This window comes from Neofelis nebulosa, chromosome 17 (genome assembly GCF_028018385.1).
Source record: "Neofelis nebulosa isolate mNeoNeb1 chromosome 17, mNeoNeb1.pri, whole genome shotgun sequence".
In the NCBI taxonomy this organism is placed as follows: domain Eukaryota; kingdom Metazoa; phylum Chordata; class Mammalia; order Carnivora; family Felidae; genus Neofelis; species Neofelis nebulosa.
Genome location: NC_080798.1, coordinates 34,879,613 through 34,902,537, shown reverse-complemented (window position 1 = coordinate 34,902,537; position 22,925 = coordinate 34,879,613). Strand labels below are relative to the sequence as shown.

Genomic DNA, 22,925 nt, shown 5'->3' with positions numbered 1-22,925 from the left:
GGCAGCAAACACACATGGAGTGCAGCATGAGGGAAGGGGAGGGGCTGACCACTCAGGCCCCAGCTCTGGGGACTCCAAGGAAGCCGTGCAGATGAGGCCAGGCCCTTGGCATGGTCCCACGGTCACTGCAAGATCAAAGTCCGAGAGCATCCCACCAAGAAGGTGCATCAGGATGAGCATCTCCTACCTCACGGCCAGAGCTAGACGTGCTCCACCTCGAGGGCCTGAGGACCACCTCCCTGGCCCCTTCCCCTTCCTCCCAGACAGTGTCTAGACAGGATTCAGTCCCCCGCTGGCGGGGCCGGGGGGAGGTTGGGGAGAGGATGTCGGGGTCACTCATGGGGCGTGGGTGACAGGTGGGAATCTGGCATGGAGCCCCAGGCATTTCCTCTGCAGGGAAGGCTTCGGGGCAGACAGGAACCACTGGGCCTGTCCCGCCTCCTTCCCAGCTGCAGCCAGGTGACAAGGGCTGGACAAGGGCTTTGTGAAGTGCGGACTTGCTGGGTCCCCCGTGGAAACCCGTCCTGGTGCCAGGGCCCTCAAAGGGGCTCACAGGTGCCTGTTTGTGAAGAAGGGTCCAGAAGGAGGGACCAAGACCATCCAGCACACCTGGAAAGACAGGACCAGGGGTCTAGGAAAGTGGCAAAAGATGGCTGGGCAGGGCCAGAGGGCTACCCCTCTGGGGCCCCACCGGGGCTGGGGACTGCCTTGGAGCCATGGACAAAGCCCTGGGACCCCCAAAGCCCAGGGCAAATGGAACTGCAGTTTCCCTTTCTGCCACTTCCACTGCTTGTCCCCGTGGCTCCAGATGGGCTCCAGCCTCCTGGCCAGGCCTGGCCAGCGTTCACCTTCTAGTCACTTCCATCCATCCATTTCTCATGCCAGAGCAATGTCTCCACACGCAAACCTGGTCATGTCCATCTGAGAACAGCGGTCCTGCTGTCCAAGGCCCTACAGCTCAGGGAATAAGGACCATCAGGGGGCCCATCTAGCACCTGTCTTAAGTAGATGGGATCCAACCATCGAGAGGCCCCTCCTTGCTACCTGAGCCAGCCTCAAAGCCAGAGCCTAATGTTCAAGAATTCTCTGAAGTGGGAGAATTTGTTTGAAGGGAGTGTCATCTGCCTGGGGAAGGGGGCTGAGTCCTTTCTTTCCCTCCTGAGGATGGGGGGAGGTGCCCCCCCCCCAAGGTCTAGCCCCTTGGGGCCCCAAGTGACCCTCATTCAGAGAGACTGAGCAGTCCGCGAGGAGGGAGCTGGCTCTGACCCCCCTGAGCTGCCCAAGCAGGTCACTGTGGGCAAGGCTTGCCCCTGTCCTCAGGACTTGCCGAAAGGTGGAGGCAGACGACAATGAGAGAGGGGACAGGAACAGAGGAGCTTCGGAAAAGAGGCAGGTGCAAGGAGGTCCCATGTGCTGAGGTCCCTGCAGGTCCCCAGATCCCACATTCATGCCATCAGAAGGCACTGCCGGTCTACCCCCGGCGGCTAAGTTGGCTTCGCACCCGTCCCGTCCAACTCCAGACCCTGGTGCCATTTTCCCCAGCCCGTGATCCCCCTGGAGCAGCCAGATGATGAGGAAGGAGACTGTGCAGGGCGGAAGCTCGGGGAGGGCCTGGGATGGACCTGCGCTGGGCTATGAGACCTGGATGCAAGTAGCAGTGACCATTCGCCAGTGCTCTCTACTGAGTGGGGACAGAAACCTACCTGGTCTGCCTCTCCTGTGCCATGGCACGGGCACAGCAGGCTGGACGCAACCAGTTGGGAGGTAGTGATGGGAGGCAAGTCTGATCATTTCTTCTTGCAGCCCATCAACTACACACTGGCCCACACACTGGCTGCATACATCACGCAGCCAGCCAAGGGCTGAATTCAGTCCCAAGGCTGATTTCTTTTGGCCAGTGAATTTTTTGGATGAGCCAAATCTTTAAACCAGGGGATTCTGTACCCCCACAGCCTGGATTTCTTTATTCTTCCTTTAAAAAAAAAAAATGTTTATTTATTTATTTTGAGAGAGAGAGACAGAGACAGGGAAAGCAGGGGAGGGACAGAGAGAGAGGGAGAGAGCCCGACGCGGGGCTCGAACTAATGAACTGTGAGGTCATGACCTGGGCAAAATCAAGAGCTGGACGCTTAACTGACTGAGCCACCCAGGCGCCCCTGGGTTTCTGATTTATCATAAAAGGAGGGTGGTCTGGCTACCTGGGTCCTTATCCCTGCGTGGTGGTAGGCGACTGGAGCTGAGTGGCTCCCTCGGCATCGGGCTTGTAATCTTTCATCCACCGCAGACCCCAGCAATCCCCACTGCTTCCCCAACACTGACGCCAAGTCACCATTTATCCCCCACTCGTCCCGGTGGATAAAGTTTCCAGCGGTTGATTCTTTTTCACACGCAGCCTTCTTCTCTCATTCCTGTTTCTCGATTGGCCCCAGGGTGTTTGTATCAGTGACTCTTAACAGAAGCACAGAAGGAAGCTCAGAAGGAAGTGCTCCAAACTGTTTACATTGGTTTGTTAGGTGATAACAAGAGATGATTTTTATTTTCTTCTGTGTACTTTTCTACAGTTTCCAGATTCTCTACAACAAACGTCTACTTCTTTAAATTCAAAAGACAAATGAGATAGCAGTACTTAAAAAGAAAGGCCTCCACATCTTTAAGGCGGAGATCCAGATCAAATGCTGCCTCCTACAGGAAGTCTTCCTGGGTCCCCAGCAAGAAACGATGGCTCTGCTAACCCTACACCTGTAGCTCCGACCCTTTAGGAGCACGTTGGGCTGTAGGCCAGGGTCACCAGGGGAAGCACGTCTCAGTCTTCTGGGGCACTGGGGCAGAAATAATTCTGCGTTGCTGTGCCCCACAGTTCTTGCCACAAGAGGGCTTCGAGAGAGGCTGAGGGCCCCTGTGAGGGATGGGCTTGGCAGTGGTGAGCAAGGGTGATGCAGCTTATAGAAAGGCCCAGATGGACAGACAGACCTGGCCCAGCCCATAATGTCTATACTCTGCCTGAGTCAAGGGCAGGCAAAAGTCGGTGCAGTCGATAGAGGTTTACGGCAGGCACCGGGCAGCTCTTGGAAACCACAACCCAAAATACAGCATTGGGCCTGGGAGCCCCCAGGGGACCCCCTGGGGCTGAGCGGAGGGCTGGAGAGGGAGGGCTGGGGAGGATGACGGAGGGCCCTGGGCTCCAAGGTAGAGGTGATGTTGCCAGGAGGGGGCTCTCCTCCAGAGGTCTGGCTCAAAGCTCTGCCCCAACCCCACATGCCCTGAGTACCACTCTTAGGCTAAAATAACAGGACTGCCGAGTGCCCTCATGGTGATCACCAGAGACAGAACAGCTATGGCACATTTCTGTCCTGGGTGGGGGCACAGGACCAAGGTTGCCACCGGGCCTCACAGGCCCGGGACCTGACCTTCGGGCCGTGAGGGCTCCCATCGCCAGCCACGAGGGCCGGGCCCAGCGGCGGTGACTTAAGAACAGCCTTCAGCCCCCAGCGAGGACAGCAGCGGGACGGTCCCACTCCTCAGCCCCTTGTGAGCTGGACCTGAGAGCCGAGCAGTCTGCAGGCCAATTCAGAAGGCCCAGCCTGGGGGTCTGGCTGCCAAGGGCAACCGTCCCCTCACTCTGAGGTCCCTGGGCCTTCTTCTCAAGTCTCCGGCTGACCCTGAAGTGTCCGGCCTGGCTGCGGGGGCGGCGGGCGGCGGTGAGGAGAGGCCGCAACTCAGTTTCCTCACACAGCTCCTGGAAGGTGGCTGGTGGCCTAGATGCGGCTGGACGAGGTGCTGCCCGAGCTGATGGGGAGCCTGGCGCTGTCCGAGCTGCTCTTCAGAGGGGAGGGCCCGTTCCGGGCCTGCAGCCGCATGGACCAGTACCAGAGGAAGATGAGGAAGCCTGTGGGCAGCAGGGGGGCACAAGGGTCAGCAGGCTGGGGGCAGCCCTGCCCTTCTCCGTCCTCCCTCCCCAGCCTACCAGCACCCATGTGATCCAGGGGAGCACCTACTACGTGTTAGAAACCGTGTGATTCCCTGGGCCCCATCTCATGTTATTCTCACGAGGTCCTTATGAGATCAGGCCTGTTTGTTACTCTTCTGTGTCACAAATGAGGAAACTGAGGCCCAGGGAGATAAGGGGACTTGGCTGAGGCAGGAGTTAAACAGTGGTGTTCAGGTTCCAGAGCCTACCCGTTTAAGCACCTCTCGGCCAGAACAGAGGGGGGGGGGGTGTGTGTATGTGTATGTGTCTGTCTGTCTGTCGGTCGGTCGTGGCAGGGTGGGGGATGGTAGAGGGATGCAGGTAGAGGGACCCTGTGGCATCAGGCCCAGGCCCTTGTGACCCAGCCCCTCTGCTCCTCTCCCCTCACCACCTCCCCTCTGCCCCTCCCCCGCCACTAACCCTTTCGCCTCGCTCCCCCTCACTATTCTTTCAACACACGACCAAATTCCAGCCTCAAGACCTTTGCTCCCTCGGCCTGGCCCACTCTGCTTAGGCCGGACCGCCTCAGCCTGTAGCATGCACACCCTTCTCTGGGCTTCTGTTACAATGTAGATCTGATTCGGCAAGTCCACACTGCTAGCAGGCTTCCCACAGTGTTGACGCCCACAGTGCAAGGAACACACACAGAGTAACAAGGCCCTTGATCTCTCCCCGGCTGGACCCTTCTGTTGTCTTCAGATACCTCCTACAGAGGCCTCCCTGGCCACCCTCCCCAAAGCGGCCCCCACCCCAGCCCAGATGGTCTGCCCACCACGTCACCCGCTGTTACTGCCCTAGTCTCCGAGATCCCCTCAGATGGCTGCTTGGTCCATGCAAGCAGAGGTCTGCTTGGCCCCTCAGATGATTTCTTGTCATGCTTGGTCTTTCCCACCAGAGATGAGCTCCATGGAGGGAAGGCCCTGACCCAGCCAGTTCAAGGCTTAACATAGGGCCAAAACATAGTAGGTACTCAATAAAGACTTGTCAACTACGGCCAGGATGCCCCCATTTTCCGCATGGGAAGACTGAGGCCCAGAGAAGTGAACCTTTCAGAAGTGGGTCATATCTTCCCTGCCCAGTGCTCCACATACAGGCACCCTGCCCAGGCCAGGGGTGGGGTCTTCTCCGTGCCTACCTTGGAAGGAGGTGATGATGCTGAAGAAGTAGAGAACGACCAGCTGGAAGGTGCCAGAAGCAAAGGAGAAGAAGATCAGGGCCCAGGGCAGACCGAGGACCAGGCTGAGACCAAGCAGCGTCAGCACGTGGGGCCACTTCTGGGCGTGGGGGCGCAGCCGCAGGATCTGCACCACCATGGTGCCCAGCATGGCAGTGTTGAACAGAAACACCAGGCTGAAGAGGCCCAGGTTGGTGACGTGGCTGACCAGGGAGTCCCGGATCCAGCACCTGCGGGCGGAGATGGGAGGGCTCAGCGCACGACGGGGCCGCACCGTGCTTCCTGGGCCATGGGTGTGCACCACAGTGAGCCAGGGAGCTGTGACTGACTCACGGGGGGGCTTATTTTCTTTTTAATTCTTTTTAATTCGTGCCTTCATCCACTCCAACCTATATTCCCGTTCACAAAGGAAAGAAACCGAGGCGCTGCGCGAGGTCACCTGGTGAGCGATGGGCAACTCCAGGCCTGTGCTCACCCTCCCTGACCCTCCAGCCTCTGCGGGGCTCCAGCAGCCCTGGCACCCAGGAGTCCCCTGCTCAGCGTGGCCCAGGCCCAGGCCGCTCTCTGGCCTCTGCACCCCAAGGCCCCTCTCCCCGCCCCCGCTGCACACAGCCACTCACATGGAAGGGTAGATGACACTCTCCGGAGTCCTGTGCACAGCCAGGATGATGGAGCCGTAGTTGTTCATGTCTACCAGTGCCACCAACGTCACCAGGAAGACGGGGAAGCCTGAGGGCAGCAGAGCATAGGGTTCCATCTCCCACCCTCCCCTGCCCTCTGGCAAGGCCTTCGGACCCTCCCCTTCCCCCCGCTCCAGTTTGGGTTTCCCACAGAGAGCCCCAGCCCTGCTTCCCCCCAACATCCTGGGGGCCCGTGGGAGAAAGGGCCCGCGCGTCCCCGCTGAGGGGCAGGACATCACAGGGAGAGGTAGGGGACACCGGGAGGGGCAGCCTCCCAGAGCCTTCACTGGGCCTTGACCTTGTCCATGGGCTGGAGATTGAGAGCTCTCCAGAAGTGGTCTCCCACCACCAAACACCTGCATCTCGACACAGAGCCAGCTCTGCAGGAATTTTATGTAAACCAATGGAGTGAACCAAACAAGGGCCAGATGAGAAACACAAGAGGAGTGGCAAACTGGGTCAGGGACATGCGGAGGTTGGCGGGCCTGTGCAACATCCACTTGTGATGTGTCCCTGGGCCCAGGCCTGACTGAGAGGTCTGGGCTATAGGTAACTTGGGTTGTCCTAGCCAAGGACAGATGCCAGAGCTATGGGGAATCTGTTACCTGAAGCTTCAGAGGATCCACAGACAGAGCCACTTCCAGCCTGGGTGATTTAGGTGAGTGGAGGACTGGATTACAGTCCATTCACCCCCAACTGGGTGCCTTTGAGCAGTGCACAACCTGCACATCCATACGTGGTGGCTATGTCAGCAAACCCCCCTTTCAAAAGAGTGAGCAATGTGGAGAATATGTGTTTCTTGGGGCAGTGCTCACCATCTCATCTTCCTAAAGGGGACCTTAACCTGCAGCCCAGGTAAAGAACACCTGTGGGTGGGTGGGTGGGTGGGTAAAAGGAAACGGTGAGGGAGCAGTCCAAGAGGCAAGCGAAGAAGTGGAACCAGGTGCCCGGGTCTTGCCACGTAGCAGAGGCAGGTCCGGAGGGCCCACCAGCACCCTCTACCAACTTACCCCAGCCCACGATGCTCAGCTTGAGCAAGTAGCCAGGTACATAGGTGCCAAAGACCTCGACCACGAGTCGGTAGAGGTTGTAACCCTCGAGGCCCATCCAGGAGAGGCAGGCGAGCAGAGAGAAGTGCAGGAAGATGGCACTGGCCCGGCAGCCAGCCTCGGAGCCTGCCAGGGCCACGGGCTCACTCAGCAGGAAGCTCACATCCAGCAGGAAGACAGCCAGCAGTAGGTTCATGTGCACCTTGATGGTGTAATCCCGAGTCTTCCTCCTGCGCGGGGGAGGGGGTGGGGGCAGGTCACCCTGGTGGCCAGCTTGGGAAGGTCGGGGCAGCCTTCCCAGGGCACACACATTCGCACCCTGTCTTATTCCTATGGCTGCAGCTAGGTCATCCCCACTTGTCCCCGTGCACCTACCTTGTGCCCAGCAGCCACAGGCTGAGGCACCTATAACAGCAGATTTAGCCAGACAGAGCCAGTGAGACAAATCCAGCCACAAGAGTCAACCAGAGGCTCCCAAAGTTGGAGGGGAAAGACCCTGGATTTGCTGCTGTGTTTGGAGAATCCGTGCCACCCATGTTCTGTGTCCACCTGTCTGTCTGCACGACCATGCGTCTGTGAGGCTGTGAATGTGTGCGTGCGTGTGTGTGTGCGTGTGCGTGTGTGTGTGTGTGTGTGTGTGTGTGCATGCCTGCCTGTCTGTCTTCAGGTTTGCAAATGTGTGTGTGCACAGTCCAGCCCCGCTCTGATGATCCAGGGCACTGTCGGCCTTTCCTCCCTGGGTCCCCACGCCCCGAACTGCGCTCTGCCTGGCACCATCCACCACGTGTTCCAGCGGGCACAACAGAACAGCCTCGCCCACCCACCCTAACTCCTGGTACCACTTTGGACCGGTCCCTTCCCCCTCACCCTCAGTTTGCCCATCTATGAAATGGGGGGACGGCCACTTCGCAGGGTAAAGCGTCTGGCACAGATAAAATGCTCAGTCCCTGAGGTTTCCTGTCCTTGTCCTTGGGCACTTTTGTGACTGATGAGTAGCTTCCAGGAGGCTTGTGGTCCTGCCCCCTGCCCTCCCCTGAGCCTGCCAGTTGTCCCTTGTCACCCACCGTGTGCACAGCTGTGGGCTCACGTATGCACACGCATGCACACAGCTCACCCTCCCTTCCTCCCAGTCGAGAACACCCACAGGGTTTAGAGTGTCTGCCCTCTGCCCAAACGGGCCCAGGCCCTGACTGCAGATGGACCTCAAATTAGGCCAAGCCTGGCACTGACGGTCCGGACCCGTCCACACAGCCGGTCTGAGGATGGGCGAAGGCACTCTCCACCAAACGCTTCCCACGGGGCACCTTCTGCCTCAAGGCCCCCAAGTGACTGATGGCTGTGGACTCACAGAAGCCTCCATCGGGGGATGGGAGAGGCTTTGTCAAACTCGAATGCCTGCAGGGGTTCTGCAGAATCAGATACCTGGACCCAGCCTGCCTGGGTTTAAGGCCGCCTCTGCCACTTCCTTGCTGTGTGACCGCAGGCAAGTCATCACTTACCCTCTCTGCGCTCTCTTTCATAAGGCCCTTGTGAGACTGAAGCGATTTTGTGCTCGTAAAGCACTCAGAACAGTGTGTAGCACGTGGGAAGCTCACCATCATATTATCATGTGCCTCCAGCAGTGACACATCTGATTATTCAAACGCAGAAATCGAGAGTTTTACATCACCCCTCTCGATTTTCGATGCTGGCAGACAATGAAGATCGTAAGTGCTAGGTCGTCCCAACACCACAGATCTGAGCAGGACGTACAGCCCCCGGGGCCAGCTGACCGCGCCTCCCAGGGCTCCTGCAACCGCAGGCACATTTTGCGGGGGGGGGGGGGGGGGGGACGGTCAAGCCAGTCCCCAGGGTGGGCCTCGAGGGTGGTGGGGTCCCGGAATGAAGGTTCTCCTCCCTCCCTGTTTCCCGCCCCTGCCAGGCCCTACCTGGAGCAGAGGTAGGCGGCGATGGTGAGGACACAGGCCAGAGCGGAGATGACACAGCCCACGTAGGAGAGGAGGGTCAGGTAGTGCTTGTGTATGGCATCTACCTCCACGGAGGCGACCTGGGTCCACGACACGGGCCAGGGCTGGCCTCAGCGTCCCCAACTCGACACTGAGGGTTTGCCCCGGGGGGAGGGGTGGGCCTCAGGCATCTATGAACCACCGCCACCCCAACCTGAGCAGAGCGTGGCCCGTGAGTGTGTTATTCGGACGGGGGGCGGGGGGTGGGGGTGGCGGTAGGGGTCTGTACTTTTCGTTCACCACGTCCTCACAACGGTCAAGAACCCTCCACTAGGGGATCCCTTCTCCGGCCCGGCACTCCTTGTTTTTCTACAACCTTCGTCACCGGAGTGAGCCTCCCATGAGAGACTGGGCACCCCACACCCGGGAGAGCTGGAAGCCCACTCCGCTCCCGCAGAAGCTGGGTCCCAAGATTCTGGGAGGGTGAACCTAGGACACAAAGCTTCTGTGCCCTCGGGAACCCTGAAGTCCGCTGTGAGGGCCTCCACAATGGGCCTCAGTATCCCCTTGAGGGCTCACTGGAAATGTACTCATGGCCCTGCCCCAGCCTGTGGAATTAGAATTCTCAGTTAGGGGCAGGGCTCTGCATTTTTATCATGCACCAACATTTGGGAATAAAGAGCAGCTTTTTTACTAACTAGCTGTGTGACCTTGGGTGAATTGCTTAACCTCTCTGAACTTAGATTTCCTTATCTATATAATGGAACGGCGGCAGGAGGCACCTCGGGGGTTGGTGTGAGGAATGAACAACATGTATGTGCAAAGTGGCTGGCATCCAGCCCATGGTATGGCTGCGGGGCAGGGGCACTGCTCACCATCAGCACCGCAAAGTAGGTCAGGTGGTTGCAGAGGCAGGACGTCTGCGTCTCTCTCCTGATGGTCTCACACCCCGCGTCACTCCAGCTCCCCGGGCTGCTCACTGAGGAGGGGTTCCGTGGGGCTCTCATCAAGCCCAGTCCTTTAGGACCCCACTGGACACCCCCGAAACGCACGATCGCATCACTGCTCCAAGCCTTTGCAAACATCCACTCTGCCGTCATTCCTTCTTCAAAGCTCACCTTTCTCCGGGAAGCCCTCCCTGATTAACCCCATCTTCCCCTCCCTCCGAGAGCCCCTTTCTCCTCCAGATGCCTGCCCAGTTCAGGGACCCCTCCACACTCACATGTCAGGTCTTCAACCCAGAATACACATTGGAGAGTCACGTTCTTCTGCCGGGACAAGAAAGGAAGAGTGGACCCCATCACAGTCTTCTCCTTTCTGGGCCAGGCTGAGGAAGTCAGCGTCAGGCCACCACCCCGTTTGCACCTGACTGTCTGGTGCCCTCAGCCAGCGGGTCATTTTGTTAAAGGTGAGTGATTCAGAAGGCAGGGCAGGAAAGGAAGGACCCTCGTGTCCTTGGTTGGTTTGCTCCCACTCACCGGCTGTGGCTGATGCTGGAAGGTGAGCGTCACAGGCTCCGAGAGGTTGGCTACTTTGGTGTTCTGCACAACGATACCCAAGACCTTCTCACCCAAGACTTGGCTAGAATTCTTGTCCTAGATATATGGGATGGGGGAAGAAAGTGGGGGGTCGGGGGTGGTGGTGAGGCCTGAAGGCTGAGAAGAAAGGCCAAGGAATTTCCTGGTTTCTCTAGACTCCCACACGCTGCTCCGACACGCGGAGGCTCCCTCTGTAAACAATTCCTGCACGTGTAGTCATTTACACTGTAGTGAAAACAACATAATTTAGCCTTCTCCGGGGGAGATTTGCACGTCACGGTCCATTTTCTGACTTTACAAGGAAAGGCTCTGACTTGCAGAGGACGGGGCCTGGCTCCACGCCTGCCTTCCACCTCCCCACCACACAGAGACCGCTTTTCCCCAGGGGAGGGCACGAGGATGTGGGCCCCGTACCTGGAACAGGGCTTGACTGCTGAAGTCCACCAGAAGCAGCCTCTTTTCAGCCTCCCCCCTCCGGCCTTTGGTCTTCTGGAAGAGCACGCGGGGCAGCAGCACCGAGTACTCCCGGATCTCGCTCTGTGCCTCCTGCGGACCAGAGTCCCTGCAGGGCTCAGCCGGCGGTGGGCTCCTAGGTCTCCTGGACACACACCCCCAACACCTCCCTGGATGCTGCCACCTCCAAGCCCACCTCCTTCGGGAAGCCCTCCTGTCCTTGGCTCCAGCGCTGGCTGGGGAGCCTTGTGGTTAGAGCCCAGGGCTCCAGGGGGATTCACGCAGTGTCGTGCTGTCTGGGCCTCAGAGGCCAGTGCTGCAGACGGCACCCCAGGTGGCAGGATGTGAGGACTCCCAGCTCCCAGCCCCTCAAGGGGCAGCCTTGAGACTGAGGCGCACCCACAGGCACGTTGGGACTGGTCTTCTGTTTACACGGGGGTGCCATAGGAGCCTCTGATGCCGGTCCCCCCCACCTCTGTCCCCACCCCTGGGGAGGGTCCTCTGCCATGGGGTAGCCACTAACAGGGTATTCCCTGGGCCGGAGACCTTCCTTGTCAGCACACATCTGGCTCCCAGAGTGCTCACGCCTCCACATCTGTTTCCTGCCCCGGCCAGCCTGGCCCCTGCCTCCTGACCTCAAGCCTGGAGTGGATGTACAGGTCCTGGAGGCTGGCTGTGGGCTGGAGCTTCCACACCGTGGCGTTGACCAGGTCCTCCTCGAAGGACAGGGTGTCCCCCGTGAACTTCACAGAGGTCAGCTTCGACTCCAGGGTCTGCAGCTGCCTAGCAGGGGGAGAAGGGGTGGAGAGGTTGATCAAGGCGGGTAGGGAGACGGAGCAAGAAGGGGAGACGAGGCAGATACACCGGAAAGAGGCAGGCAGAGGATGGGGGGTGGGAGGGAGAGAAAACAGCCCTCTGGTGCTGGCGCAGGAGAGAGTAACCTGTGGTGGGGGGGGGGCAGGGGGGGGTGAGAGGAAGCTGGATCATCAGAGCAAACAGGAAAGGGGAGGCTATCCTGAGCACTAGGTTCCGGGCCCAGCTCTGCCTGGACTGACCCCCTCTTGGCCATGGAGAAGCCCTGCCCATCTCTGGGCCTCAGTCTGCCAAGCTCTCAAATGGGCCCATCAGGTCTCCTTTCTTGGCGGGGAAGAGGGCTTGGGTGGCCGTCCTGGGATGACTCAGTGTGATAGTTTTGACAAAGGCTTGGCCTGAGGGCTGTATTTCCATTTCTCTAGGAGGAGGTAGAAAGATGAAGGGAATGTTCCAGCCCCAGGAGAGGCTTCCTCCATCCTGTCTCCTGCTCCAGGTCACCGTCCTGCCCACCTCCGGGTCTGGGGGCCACGCTTACTGGCTGGCAGGGGTGGACGAGGGCCTCCTCGAGGTCTTTCCGGGGTGCTTCAGAAGCTGGCTGAGCAGCTCAAGGTCTCTTTTCAGCTCACATATGTCCACCGAGGCATTGTGGGAGGCCTTCTGGGGGGGATCTGGAGCAGAGGACAGACAGACAGGCCTGAGGCTAGTGAAGGAGGTGCCATACTCCCATTTAACCCGCACATGACTCTGAAGCCCTCCAACCCCAGTTCCACGGAGGATGAAACTGAGGCTCCAAGACGTGGGGTGGAGTCCCCCAAGGTCACCCAGAAGCCAGCCAGATGGGGGCTCTGCCACATGGAGTCTTCCCGCAACTCCAGCGCCAGCAGGGTAGGCTGGGACACAGCTACCCAGGTGTCCTTCTGCCTACACACCTGGGCCGAGAGGGCCCATCCCAGGAGGATTCTTGGGGCGGGGGGGGGGGGGGGCGGGGGGCTTGTGTGGCCTCTGGCTCCTGACACCCAGTCCTGTCTTTCCATTCTTTCTGCTCCCACCCTGGTCAAGCCCCATCTTCCTTCGCCTGGACCTTCCCTGCAGCCTCTGGATGGGACTTTGCCCCTCTACCTTTACCCCCTACCTTCCCACAAACCTCCTGAAGCACATCTTGGATCACACCCCTCCCCTCCTCAGACACCTTCAATGGCTCCCCAGTGCCCGGGAACAAAGCTAAGCTCTGCGGCCCAGGCCACTGCCCAGACTCCAGGCCTTTGCGCAAGTTCCTTCTGCCTGGAGGTCGCCTTACCGTGGAAGGAGAAGGTGAAGCCAGCAGCACTGGGCAGACTGGTATTCTGGGGGCTCCACCAGGAACTGACAGAGGTGGCGAGCAGTGGGGGACCCCGGGCCAGGCTCTCCTTCTGGTGCCGGAAGCACAGGAGTCTAGAGGCTTGGTCACTCAGCAAGAAGTCGTTCTTGCCATAGCGAAGATGAAATCTCCCAGCATGGCGGTTCCAGTAGAGGCAGAAGTGGTAGAGGCCCCTGGGGTCGGGGAAGAATCGGGAGGTCGGGAGGGCTCCCGCGAAGGGGGCGTAGATCGTGAGGGCTTCCTCGGAGTTCTTGATGGAGATGTGCAGGTCTGATGTCTGCCTGTAATGGAGGCTGCTCTTCTCTGTCTGATTCCTCTGGCCACAGAAACGGAAGTCTTCACGGGGGCTCCTGCCACGGGCACCTGAGGAGGGAAAGACTACAGACGGGACTCTCCAGCAGGGAGCAGCCAGGGGCAGAAGAGGCGGGCAGGCCCGGAATACAGGATCCCGGTGCCTGGGACTCACACATGTTCCACGGGCCTATACCTCCAAGGTCTACAAAAATGTGAATGTGCCCTGCTCACAAATGATGAAAAGAACTAAAAAGTAATGATAATTTCAAAGGCAAAAACAATTTTTTAATGTTTATTTATTTATTTTGTGAGAGAGCACAAGCAGGAGGAGGGGCAGAGAGAGATGGAGAGGGAGAAGATCCCATGAGGGTTCTGAGCTGTCAGCACAGAGCCTGACATGAGGCTCAAACTCACAAACTGTGAGATCATGACCTGAGCTGAAGTCAAGAGTCAGACCATAACCAACTGAGCCACCCGGGTGCCCCAAAGGCAAAAAAAAAAAGGCAATAAAATACTTCCTGAGGCCATGCCTACCATAGACAGTTGTGCAGGCTGTGCACTGCACAAGGATGTTCTGGCTGCAGAAGTGAGTGGGGCCAAAACCCAATCCATGTTCCCCATCTCAAACTGTGCACTGTGGGGCTGCATCTGCCAGAAAGAAGGGGTCCCTTTTTCTGCAAGATACCGTCCACTTGCTAAACTGTGTCTAAAGTCCCGTGCCTGCCCAAAGGGGTTCGTGGATATGCTGGCAGCTGTCCTTGACATGGGGGCATTTTAATGTAAATCACAACGGTCCCACAGCGTCTCCAAGATAGCCTACCTTGAACCAGGAAGAGCAGACCCAGCAGGAGCAGTGCTGTCTGCAGTAGCACTTGGGTGGCCATCTTGCTCCCCAAAGTCACCCTGAGAAGTCACCGCCTGAAAGAGGCCAGGAGTGTTAGCCGGGGCCAGCCCCGCAAGGTGGTTGGGCCGGCCCTGCAGAGGGGGAAGCCAGTGTAGCTTGGGTGGGTGTGGGATGTGAGGTGGGGAAGCAAGTGAGGATACAGCCCGTGGACCTCGCCAGAGCTGCCAGAAGCTGAGCATCAAGGGGCGGCAGCTGTCCAGAGCCCGGCTGAGTTCAAGTCCTGGCTCCTCCCCTCACTTGCTGCACGACCCTGTGTAAGTCACAGAAAATGGGGCCAATAGGACTTCCCTGCAGACCCAGCAGCGATGGGTAATCTTGGCCAGAATCTGGTGGGAAAGGCTTCCCAGGACCACCTGGAACCACCCCCACCACCCTGCCCCTCCAGGCCTGGGGGGGATGCAGGAGAAAGGGGGCCCTCCGGCTTCTCCTCCAGGAACCTCACCATCATCATCCCCAAGACCCAGTTCGGAGGACACCTCCTTCAGGAAGCCTTCTTCACCTCCCTCTACAGTCAGTCCTGGCCTCCTTTGCTTCCCACTACTGGCCAGGGCCTCCTCTGCCTCCAGGCAGTGCCGGATGGTGTACCCCCTCCTCCGCTAGCGAGGGAGCCCCTGGTCCATCTCTACCCACAGGGCCGAGTGCACTGAGCTTGTGGGACAAAGGCCGGGCGGTTGGAGGGGTGAGGGAAATGGAGTGAAGCATCAGTGCACCCACAGCGCCCTCTGCAGGGAACAGAGGAAAAGGGTGCTTCCTGTCATGACCACCGGGGGGAGCCAGGTCCCAGCCCTCCCCCGCACCCCCTCCCCCACAGCTGGAAACACTGAAGCGTGTTCAGTCTGACAAGGACACGCTGACAGTACGGCCCAGCTCCCCCCCCCCCCCCCCGCCAGCTCCACCCCAGCGTGGAGTGGGCCCTCGGAATCCCCAGGATCTCTACTGGCCGAGAGCCAATCTGCCAGCCTGTGCTCTCCCACCGCACCTCTGTGCCTGTATTAATCCTCGCTTCAACCCCGTGGAGTGGGCCCCGTTCTTGGCCCATTTCACAGACAGGGAATCTGAAGCCCAAGGGGTTAAACGACCTGGCCAAGATTACCCAGAGGCCAGGGCTTTCCTCACCCGGTCGGGACTGTGGGGCCTGGCAGGGAACCCGCACGCCTGGCACTCAGAGAGAGGTGCCAGGTGGCTTGGTGCTCACCACTGCCAGCCGGCCCTGTGACTGAGCTGGGAGCTGACAGGCACAGACAGGCATCTTCATTGCATGGGTACCTGCATATGGCTGTGGCTGCAGATACAATCATCTGTCACAAGCCAGACAAAGGGAAGCCTAGAAAACTGGGTGTACCCAAGGAGTCTAAGTTCAGGAGAAGCCAAGGGGGGCTTCCAGGATGAGGTGGCTTTCAGACAGAATATTTGAGGGTAGCATTCGAGGGACAGGTGGCCCCGACAGGAGCTCATTGTCTCCTTCCTTGAACTAACCTGGCCCCCTGAAACTAGAACCCCAATTTTTTAGACCTTGTCAGTTCAGACCGTGTCATCATCTTGCCTCAGTGGCATCACAGGACCCCTCAGAAGAAGCATATGAGGGGCTCCTGGGTGGCTCAGTTGGTTCAGCGTCTGACTCTTGACTTGGCTCAGGTCAAGATCTCATAGTTCGAGCCCTGCATAGGGCTCTGTGCTGACAGCACGGAGCCTGCTTGGGATTCTCCCTCCCTCTCTCTGCCCTTTCCCGGCTTGTGGCAGGCGTGCGCCCTCTCTCAAAATAAATAAACTTTTTAAAAACAATGTTCTTTTTAACACATATGAAAGTGTTTTGGGGAAAGGCCACTGTTACCCACGTTGTGATTTTTTAGATTTCACCTTGTGTTCTCTCTGAGCATTTTGCCTCATTTCGAAACTGCCTCCTGTCACCTCAGGCCAGCAGGAGGAAACCCAGCATCCAGAGACAGCAGCATGTCCGGACCCCTTTCTTTTCTGCCAGTCCCTGTTGCTGTCTACCTCTGATCCCTGATCCAAATGTCACCTCCTCCAGGCAGCCCCCCTCACAGTGGCCACGGCTCTATACTTGTGAACTCGTAGCTCACGGATCACTTGCGAATTTGGTCCAAATCTCCATGTTATGGTATTCGGATTCAAGGCCCAGAGAGGGCTAAGGGCTTCCTGACATGACCCAGCAAGCAAGGATGGAGCTCGCCAAAATCCATGTCTCTCTTTGGCCGGCTGACTGTTCAGAGTGAGCTCCCACTACTGGTAGACGAGGGCCCAGGACAGCGCAGAATCATCCACATTGCACCAACCCTCCCAGATTGAGCTTCAAGAGCAAAAAGGCCAAGACGAAGAAGAGAACTCCTAGTCACTGGAGGGGCATGAGCGAGGCTGCACCCCCAAGAGTACCATGGAAGGGACTCACACACAGATACAGGCCCAGCTGCACGACCCTGACACTTCCAGGCTCGTCTCCACTCCATCTTAGCCGTTTCAGCAGCCAGTCCAAAATGGACAACGTTGTCCCCACGGGCATTTTGGGGATTTGAGTGGGAGGGTCTGCCTGGCTTCCTTTAACCCACTCTCAGGCAGTGGAGAGGGCTCTGGAGCCAGACTGTCTGCGTTCGACTTCCAGTTTTCCTGCTCACTTGCTGTGTGTCCTCAGGCTACTTACTCTCCCTCTCTGGGCCTCCTGCAAATGAACTGATGCTTGTAAAGGACTTGGAACAGGACCCTGCATATGGTAGGCGCCATGGGTGTCAGATAAATAACTCTGTGTGCTTTCTGACCAGCTAACGCCTGACCCTAAGTCAACCTCCGGCCTTTCTCCCACTCCTCCCTCCCTCCATGCCCCCTGCCTTGTGGCCCTGGCCAGCTCAGCCTCCAGAGCACCTTGACAGGAAATTCTTAGAGCATGAAACTTCCCATCCGGGAGTGCAATGGGGAGACTGAAACCCCACCCTTGTAGCCTGGACCCGAGGCTGTTCACAGAACAGAAGATAGGAGATAGGAGAGTGGGACTGGGGACAATGAGAAGATTCCAGCCCCTACCTGGAAGGGGGAGGGCACTGCCCAGCTTGTTCACTTAGCACCTTCCCATCCCCACTTCAGGCAACAGAGAACCCCGCCCACTGCCCATCTCATCACACCCTCCTCCCTCCCTCCCTCCCCCCGCTGCCCATGGGCAGGGGGGCTCCCCACCGTCTGCCCCCTGTACACACACCCGCCACCCCACGCAGCCCACATCAGCATCCTCGATGGGGGCCACACTCTCCCAGCACCTCGCGTGGGGCTGCAGAATGCCCTAGTCACCACCCTGGGTGCCCCCCACTTGGCTCAGCCAGGAGGGAGGGATCCTGTGCTTTGGAGGCTGAACCCCAGACTCAGCAACCAGCGACCCCTACGTGGACCTCTACACAGACCATGTGGACAGAACCTCATCCCTGACCTTGGGAGCTGTGGACTGGCAGAGCGGGACAGGGTTTGGCCACCAAGTACTCCTCAAACCAACCATCGGCCCGCAGGCAAGACCCTCGTGAAACCTCACGCAGCACTGGGCCAGGACTGGGGAGCCGAGGGGGGCTATCCCGGCAGCAGCACCACGCCGATCTCTGCGGTGGGGTCACCTGCGCTGTCACGTGAAATCCCCAGAGCCGCTGTGTCAGATTGGTCCTACCGTTCGGCCATTCTACAGACCAGGAAACTGAGGCTAGGGAAGGGCCGTCCGATCCAAGGTCACTCCAGGTGGAGCCAAGATACAGGCCTGGGTCTCGCTCTGGAGGGCTCCTTGCAGAAGTGGTACAGGCAGAGGTCCTAGAGATACGTGCTCCCCTGGCTTTGGGAGACCCCCCCCTCCCTTCAAAAAAGGAGAGAAAAATGAGGGGGGTGGCCAAGACCACCGGCAGTGCAGACAATTCCAGCCTGGGAGAGGGGGTTTGGGGGCCAAACCTCAGGAGAGACCTCCCCCCCGTCTGGAGCGGCTGCCCTTGACTTCAGGCCTTCCGTAAACACACGCAGAGAACAGAACGGTCCAGCCCAGCTTAACACAACGGGTTAGCATCACAGGGTCCCCAAGGTCCCCAAGGACACTAGTAGAGGGTGGCCACGGCTCGTCTAAGTTGACACTTCCCCCACCCCCACCCCCGGGCCCTGCTGGCCCCAAGAGAAGAGGCCTGGCTCCAGCTCAGGCCCAGCCCTGCCCATCCTCACGATGCGGGAGGGGGCAGCGGGCAGGGGACCCGTGGCTCACTTTCTCCCCCCCGGGGCCTGAGTCACTTCCTCTGCCATCCGTGTAGAGCCACGAGTCACCGCTGGCCCAGTCCAGGCTCCTGGAAAACCCATTTCCTCGGAGGATGGAGGTGGAAGCTGAGTGGACAGGACCTGATCGGGCTTGGGGTTAACCCTTCCTGGGCAGGCACCTCTCCAACATATCCGGCTGGGCTGATGCCCAGACCTGCTCCCCCACTGCTTTCCTCCTTCCCGTCACACACCCTGATGACCGCAAACACCTCGGTGCCACCTCCAGACTGACCCTTTACCAGGAATGCCTGCCCCATCCCTAGGACGACCCAACCCACCTACTGGGACTCAGTTAAGACACACCCTCCTCATGAAGTGTTCCCCAACCGCCCAGTCCCTACCAGAATTAACTATGTGTTCCTGGGGGGAGGGGGATCCCTCCATTCTATATGGTCCCCACTGCCACAAGACTTCATTCCAGAGGTGCCCAGACTCGCCCAAGGGCCAGAACCATGCCAGGGAGTTCACTAAAATGCATTTCACACGCCCCGCACTCTGAGGATCAGAGGCAGCAGGTCCGGGGTGGGAGTGGGGAGTCTGGCTTTAACAAGCATCCCATGGATTGAGACTCCAAGGGCTTGGAATCATGGGTGATAAGCCTGGGCTAACGGTAACCATGTTTTACAGAGAAAGTCAGAGACAACAGGGGCCCAGCCCCAGATCACTCAGCCGCTGAATGGCAATGGCTGGGCTGGGGGCAAGGACATGTCGTGTTCCTCTCGGTTCACCTGGCGTTTAGCAGGGTGCCAGGAACCTAGAAGGGGCCTCCCAAAGGACAGAAGGGAGCAGGAGGGCATGGGTGGAAGGGGAGCGCTGGAGTGGGTTTTCGGGCGTGAGCCCCATCTGGCCCTCCTTGGGGGTGGGACAGAAGGGAGAGGACTCAGCTCGGCTTTCCAGCTCCAGCCTGGATCCTTAGATGCTCTCCAGTAGGTGGGGGGCAGCATGGTGCTTCGGGCTACCTCCCTGAGCCCCGTGCAGGGGGCTTAGGAAAGAAGGATTTGACCCAGGACAGGGAAAGGAGAGGGTGGGTGAGCATGAAACCTTGCAAGTGTAAGCATGCATGCGAATGCGAATGCGTGTGCACACACGCGAGTGCAAGTATGCAGAGCAGCAAGGAGAAAGCCGAAGACGGCTGGGAGTGGGGGCGGGTCAGCTCTGTGGGGGAGGAACAGAGGGCTGCTCAGACCTCAAAGGGCAGCCGGGAAGGCAGTTAGAACAGAACAGAGAGCAGACGCCTGCAGGTGTTTCCTCTGTGGGGGGTGGGCTGGGGGGGGTGCTGAAGACCCTCCACTGGTGCTTTCCAAGTTACTTGATCAAAGTAAATCTTACTGGGGCACCAGGGTGGCTCAGTTAAGCATCCAACTTCGGCTCAGGTCATCATGACCTCGTGGTTGGAGGGTTCGAGCCCCATGCTGGGCTCTGTGCTGACAGCTCGGAGCCTGGGGTCCGCTTCGGATTCTGTGTCTCCCTCTCTCTCTGCCGCTCCCCCCACCTCTCATAAATAAACATTTAAAAAAAAATCATTAAAAAGTAAATCTCACTTAGAAACACCATGTATCCATCAAATCAAAGGGCGAGTCCCCGGAGTCCTGAGTGGGACCCAGGGCCACAGCCCCCTCCTCGCCCAGCCCTCCAGACTCTGCCGGGGCTCACTGTCTCCTCCCTCTGCTCCTGTTCCCCAACTGGGAGCTGGGAACAGGTGGCTGTGCTCAAGCTAGGTGACCACCTAGGCCGGAGGATCACCTTGGAAGGGGGTTCTGGGATGGCTGGGGGAAACAGTGACTTCAGGTGTCAGGAACTCTTCTACAATAAAGGAGAGTAAAAATGAAGCTAGCTGCCGGCTGCCAGAGGCTGGCGGATGCCAAGGCTGTGCCCACTCACTGCCCCACTCACCGCCTGGGGTGAATCTGGCATTCTCGCACCCGACCTGCCGGAGGGCCGACCCTGCCCGCACAGCCCCACAGCCCCACCTCCCCGCGGCTTCTCCGAGGAAGGGGAGAAGCAGAGAGTTCCCTGCGAGGGGGGAAGGAAAGGGTCTGTCCACGTAGAAGGACACTGAGTCCTCCCCAAGAGCCAGTTACCAAAGCCACACACCCTGCAGCCTGTCAGCAGAACACTCACTTAAGAGGCCTCAGGGGGTCCAACAGAGAGTTGCCACTCGACCAGAGGCGAGCCCAGGCTTGGGGGTTCCCTCCTCCGAGCCTTTCCACACACCAGTCCTCCTCCCTGATGCCAGCCTTGAGATGTATCTCATGCCCTGGGCCTCGGGCCTCTACTCCCTTTCCCCACTGCCCCCGCACTCTGGCCCGACGCCACATGGCGGGTGGGGTTGAACAGGGTCTGTCTGGCACAGGGGGAGGAACCCCTGAATCCAAGGACAGGGAGGACGGCAGCTCCATTTGGCAAGTGCTCAATTTGTGCTGGCATCGTGCAAAGCATTGCGCAAATTATCACTCAGCCCCCAACATAAGTCTGTGAGGCAAGTGCTACCATTACCCCCACTTTTTTTTAATGTTTCTTTAATTTTGAGAGAGAGAGAGAGCACACGAGAGTGGGGAGGGGCAGAGAGTGGGGGACAGAGGATGCCAAGCAGACCCTGTACTGACAGCAGCGAGCCCAATGTGGGGCTCAAACCCACAAACCGCAAGATCATGACCTGAGCCAAAGTCAGATGCTTAACCGACTGAGCCCCCCAGTCTCCCCATTACCCCCACTTTAAAGATAATGAAAGTGACATTCAAAGAGGTTAGGTGATGCCTAAGATCACGTAGCAAGTAAGCAGCCAAGCCAGGTCTCAAACCCAAGGCCTCCCAACCTCAAAGCCATGCTTTTTGTCATTGTGGTCTCCAGAGTCCTATCCCTTCAAGGAGACTGTCTCCCCATCTTTATCAAGCAGTAACTTGCCAGAGTACTTTCTAAGAAGTGCTAGTTCCCAGTTAGAGAAATGCTGCAGGCCCTGTTTGGTCTTATATATTAGCACATCAAAGGCTCTGATAAGTCCTGCAAAAAGAAAATCCACAGAGCTTGGTTGGGCTTAGTTTCCCAGCCCACCGTGATGGTGTATCCTTTTTACCAAGAGCACCTGTTGTCAACATGAGAAACATGTTGCTCTCAAAAACCTTGACTCCACACACATAAGAAACCTGTCAGCAACCTCCCTTCCAGCCTCCAGCCCTTCCCCTCCCCTCTTAGGCCATTAGCTAGCTTGAGGTGGGCTGTGGAAGCCATTCAGGCTGTGATGTTCCCCAGGGCAACTCATCACCATCCTTGACTCTTCCAGGCAAGAGGTCCCCAGGGAGCTGGAGGTGTGTGAGGCCCCATCCCACCTCCCTTAGGCTGGCAGCAGCAGCTCTTGAGGAAAGGGGACACTGCCAGCTCCGTCCCCAGGTTAGCCATTCCATTAAAGTCAGCCACAGCCAGCTGGGCTCTCAGCCTCGCTTCAAGCAGCTGTGACACTTAAAAGGCTGGAATTGAGAGGGAAGGAGGGAGAGAAGGGCAGAGAGGGAGAAAGAAAGAGACAAATGAACACACCAGAGCTTTTAGAAGCCGAGAATTAAAGCCTCTTATAATTTGAGAATGGATTATAGGGACCTGCCACCTAAAGAAGAGAAGAGATCAGAAGAGTCCCAGATCTGACCCAGGCTGGGTTTGGGCTCAGGCGCCAGGATTTCCCAAAGGCAGTCCAGGGACCCTGGTGCCAGCTCTGTGCTGCCCGCATGTTGTGCGGCCCCCTGTCAAGTCTCCCCGCGGCCCTGTCCCCAGGGAGCAGTTGAGGCTGGACTCTAGGACCCCAGGGCACACACTGTCGGCACCTGCCCAGGGAATGCAGACTCCCGGAGCAGAGTTGGCGGGAGTTAGATGTGCAAGGTCCAGACCTGGCCCCGGGAATTTTCAGCCAGCCTGTCCCCTCTCTGAGCCTCAGTTTCCTCCACTGTTAAGTGGCTGACTGTGAGCCCTGGCCCTGCCACCACCACCACTACCCCCCCCCACCCCCCCCCCACCCCCGTCTTCTCTATAGTCCAAGCCCTCAGGATGCTTACAGGGAAGGGCAGGGCTTACCTCCCAGGTGACAGAAAGGAACAAAGAAGATGCTGGGCTCCTCTCCTCCTGGCCAGACTCTCTTCCCTCTCAAACCACAGGCAGACCTCAGTTGTCTGGCTGAAATGTTCCTTCCCCATCTGTGTTCCCACACTGCTCAAGGCCAGGCCTGCGAGGTCAGCACAGCTACCTCCCTGCTCTGGGGGCTACAGGTCAGCTAGGCTGGGCCTGGCAGAAAGCCCGTCTTCGGGGTATAGGACCCTTGCATTTCGAAGGCCAGCCACCAACCCTCCCTTTCTTCCCTCTTCCTCCGGTCCCGCTCCTGGCTGAGAGGACAGCGGGACGCACAGCCTCCTCCCCCAACAAGGCTGGGGGCCTGGTCAAGGCTGAGGGACCAGCCCCCTCTGGGGAAGGGCAGGGGATGCACCGAC

General features: G+C 58.6%; 1 protein-coding gene across 9 annotated transcripts in view; it reads right to left on the bottom strand.

The window, feature by feature from the left end:
• Positions 1-2,495: 2,495 nt before the first annotated feature.
• Positions 2,496-22,925, bottom strand: part of ADGRG1 (adhesion G protein-coupled receptor G1) — a 39,194-nt gene continuing 18,764 nt past the window's right edge. For 4 of the 9 annotated variants that reach the window (XM_058706080.1, XM_058706079.1, XM_058706081.1 and 1 more), the window contains exons 2-14: positions 14,092-14,189; positions 12,918-13,355; positions 12,156-12,288; positions 11,443-11,590; positions 10,769-10,900; positions 10,295-10,411; positions 10,039-10,084; positions 9,692-9,795; positions 8,799-8,917; positions 6,832-7,100; positions 5,762-5,870; positions 5,103-5,371; positions 2,496-3,886 (exon numbers count right to left, since the gene is read on the bottom strand). In XM_058706080.1, coding sequence (XP_058562063.1) covers positions 3,756-3,886; positions 5,103-5,371; positions 5,762-5,870; positions 6,832-7,100; positions 8,799-8,917; positions 9,692-9,795; positions 10,039-10,084; positions 10,295-10,411; positions 10,769-10,900; positions 11,443-11,590; positions 12,156-12,288; positions 12,918-13,355; positions 14,092-14,155 — 2,079 coding nt within the window. In that variant the 5' untranslated portion in view covers positions 14,156-14,189 and the 3' untranslated portion in view covers positions 2,496-3,755. Of the gene's footprint in view, positions 3,887-5,102; positions 5,372-5,761; positions 5,871-6,831; positions 7,101-8,798; positions 8,918-9,691; positions 9,796-10,038; positions 10,085-10,294; positions 10,412-10,768; positions 10,901-11,442; positions 11,591-12,155; positions 12,289-12,917; positions 13,356-14,091; positions 14,190-22,515; positions 22,535-22,925 lie in introns of those variants that run through there. The other 5 variants (XM_058706086.1, XM_058706087.1, XM_058706084.1 and 2 more) reach the window with 2 other exon arrangements.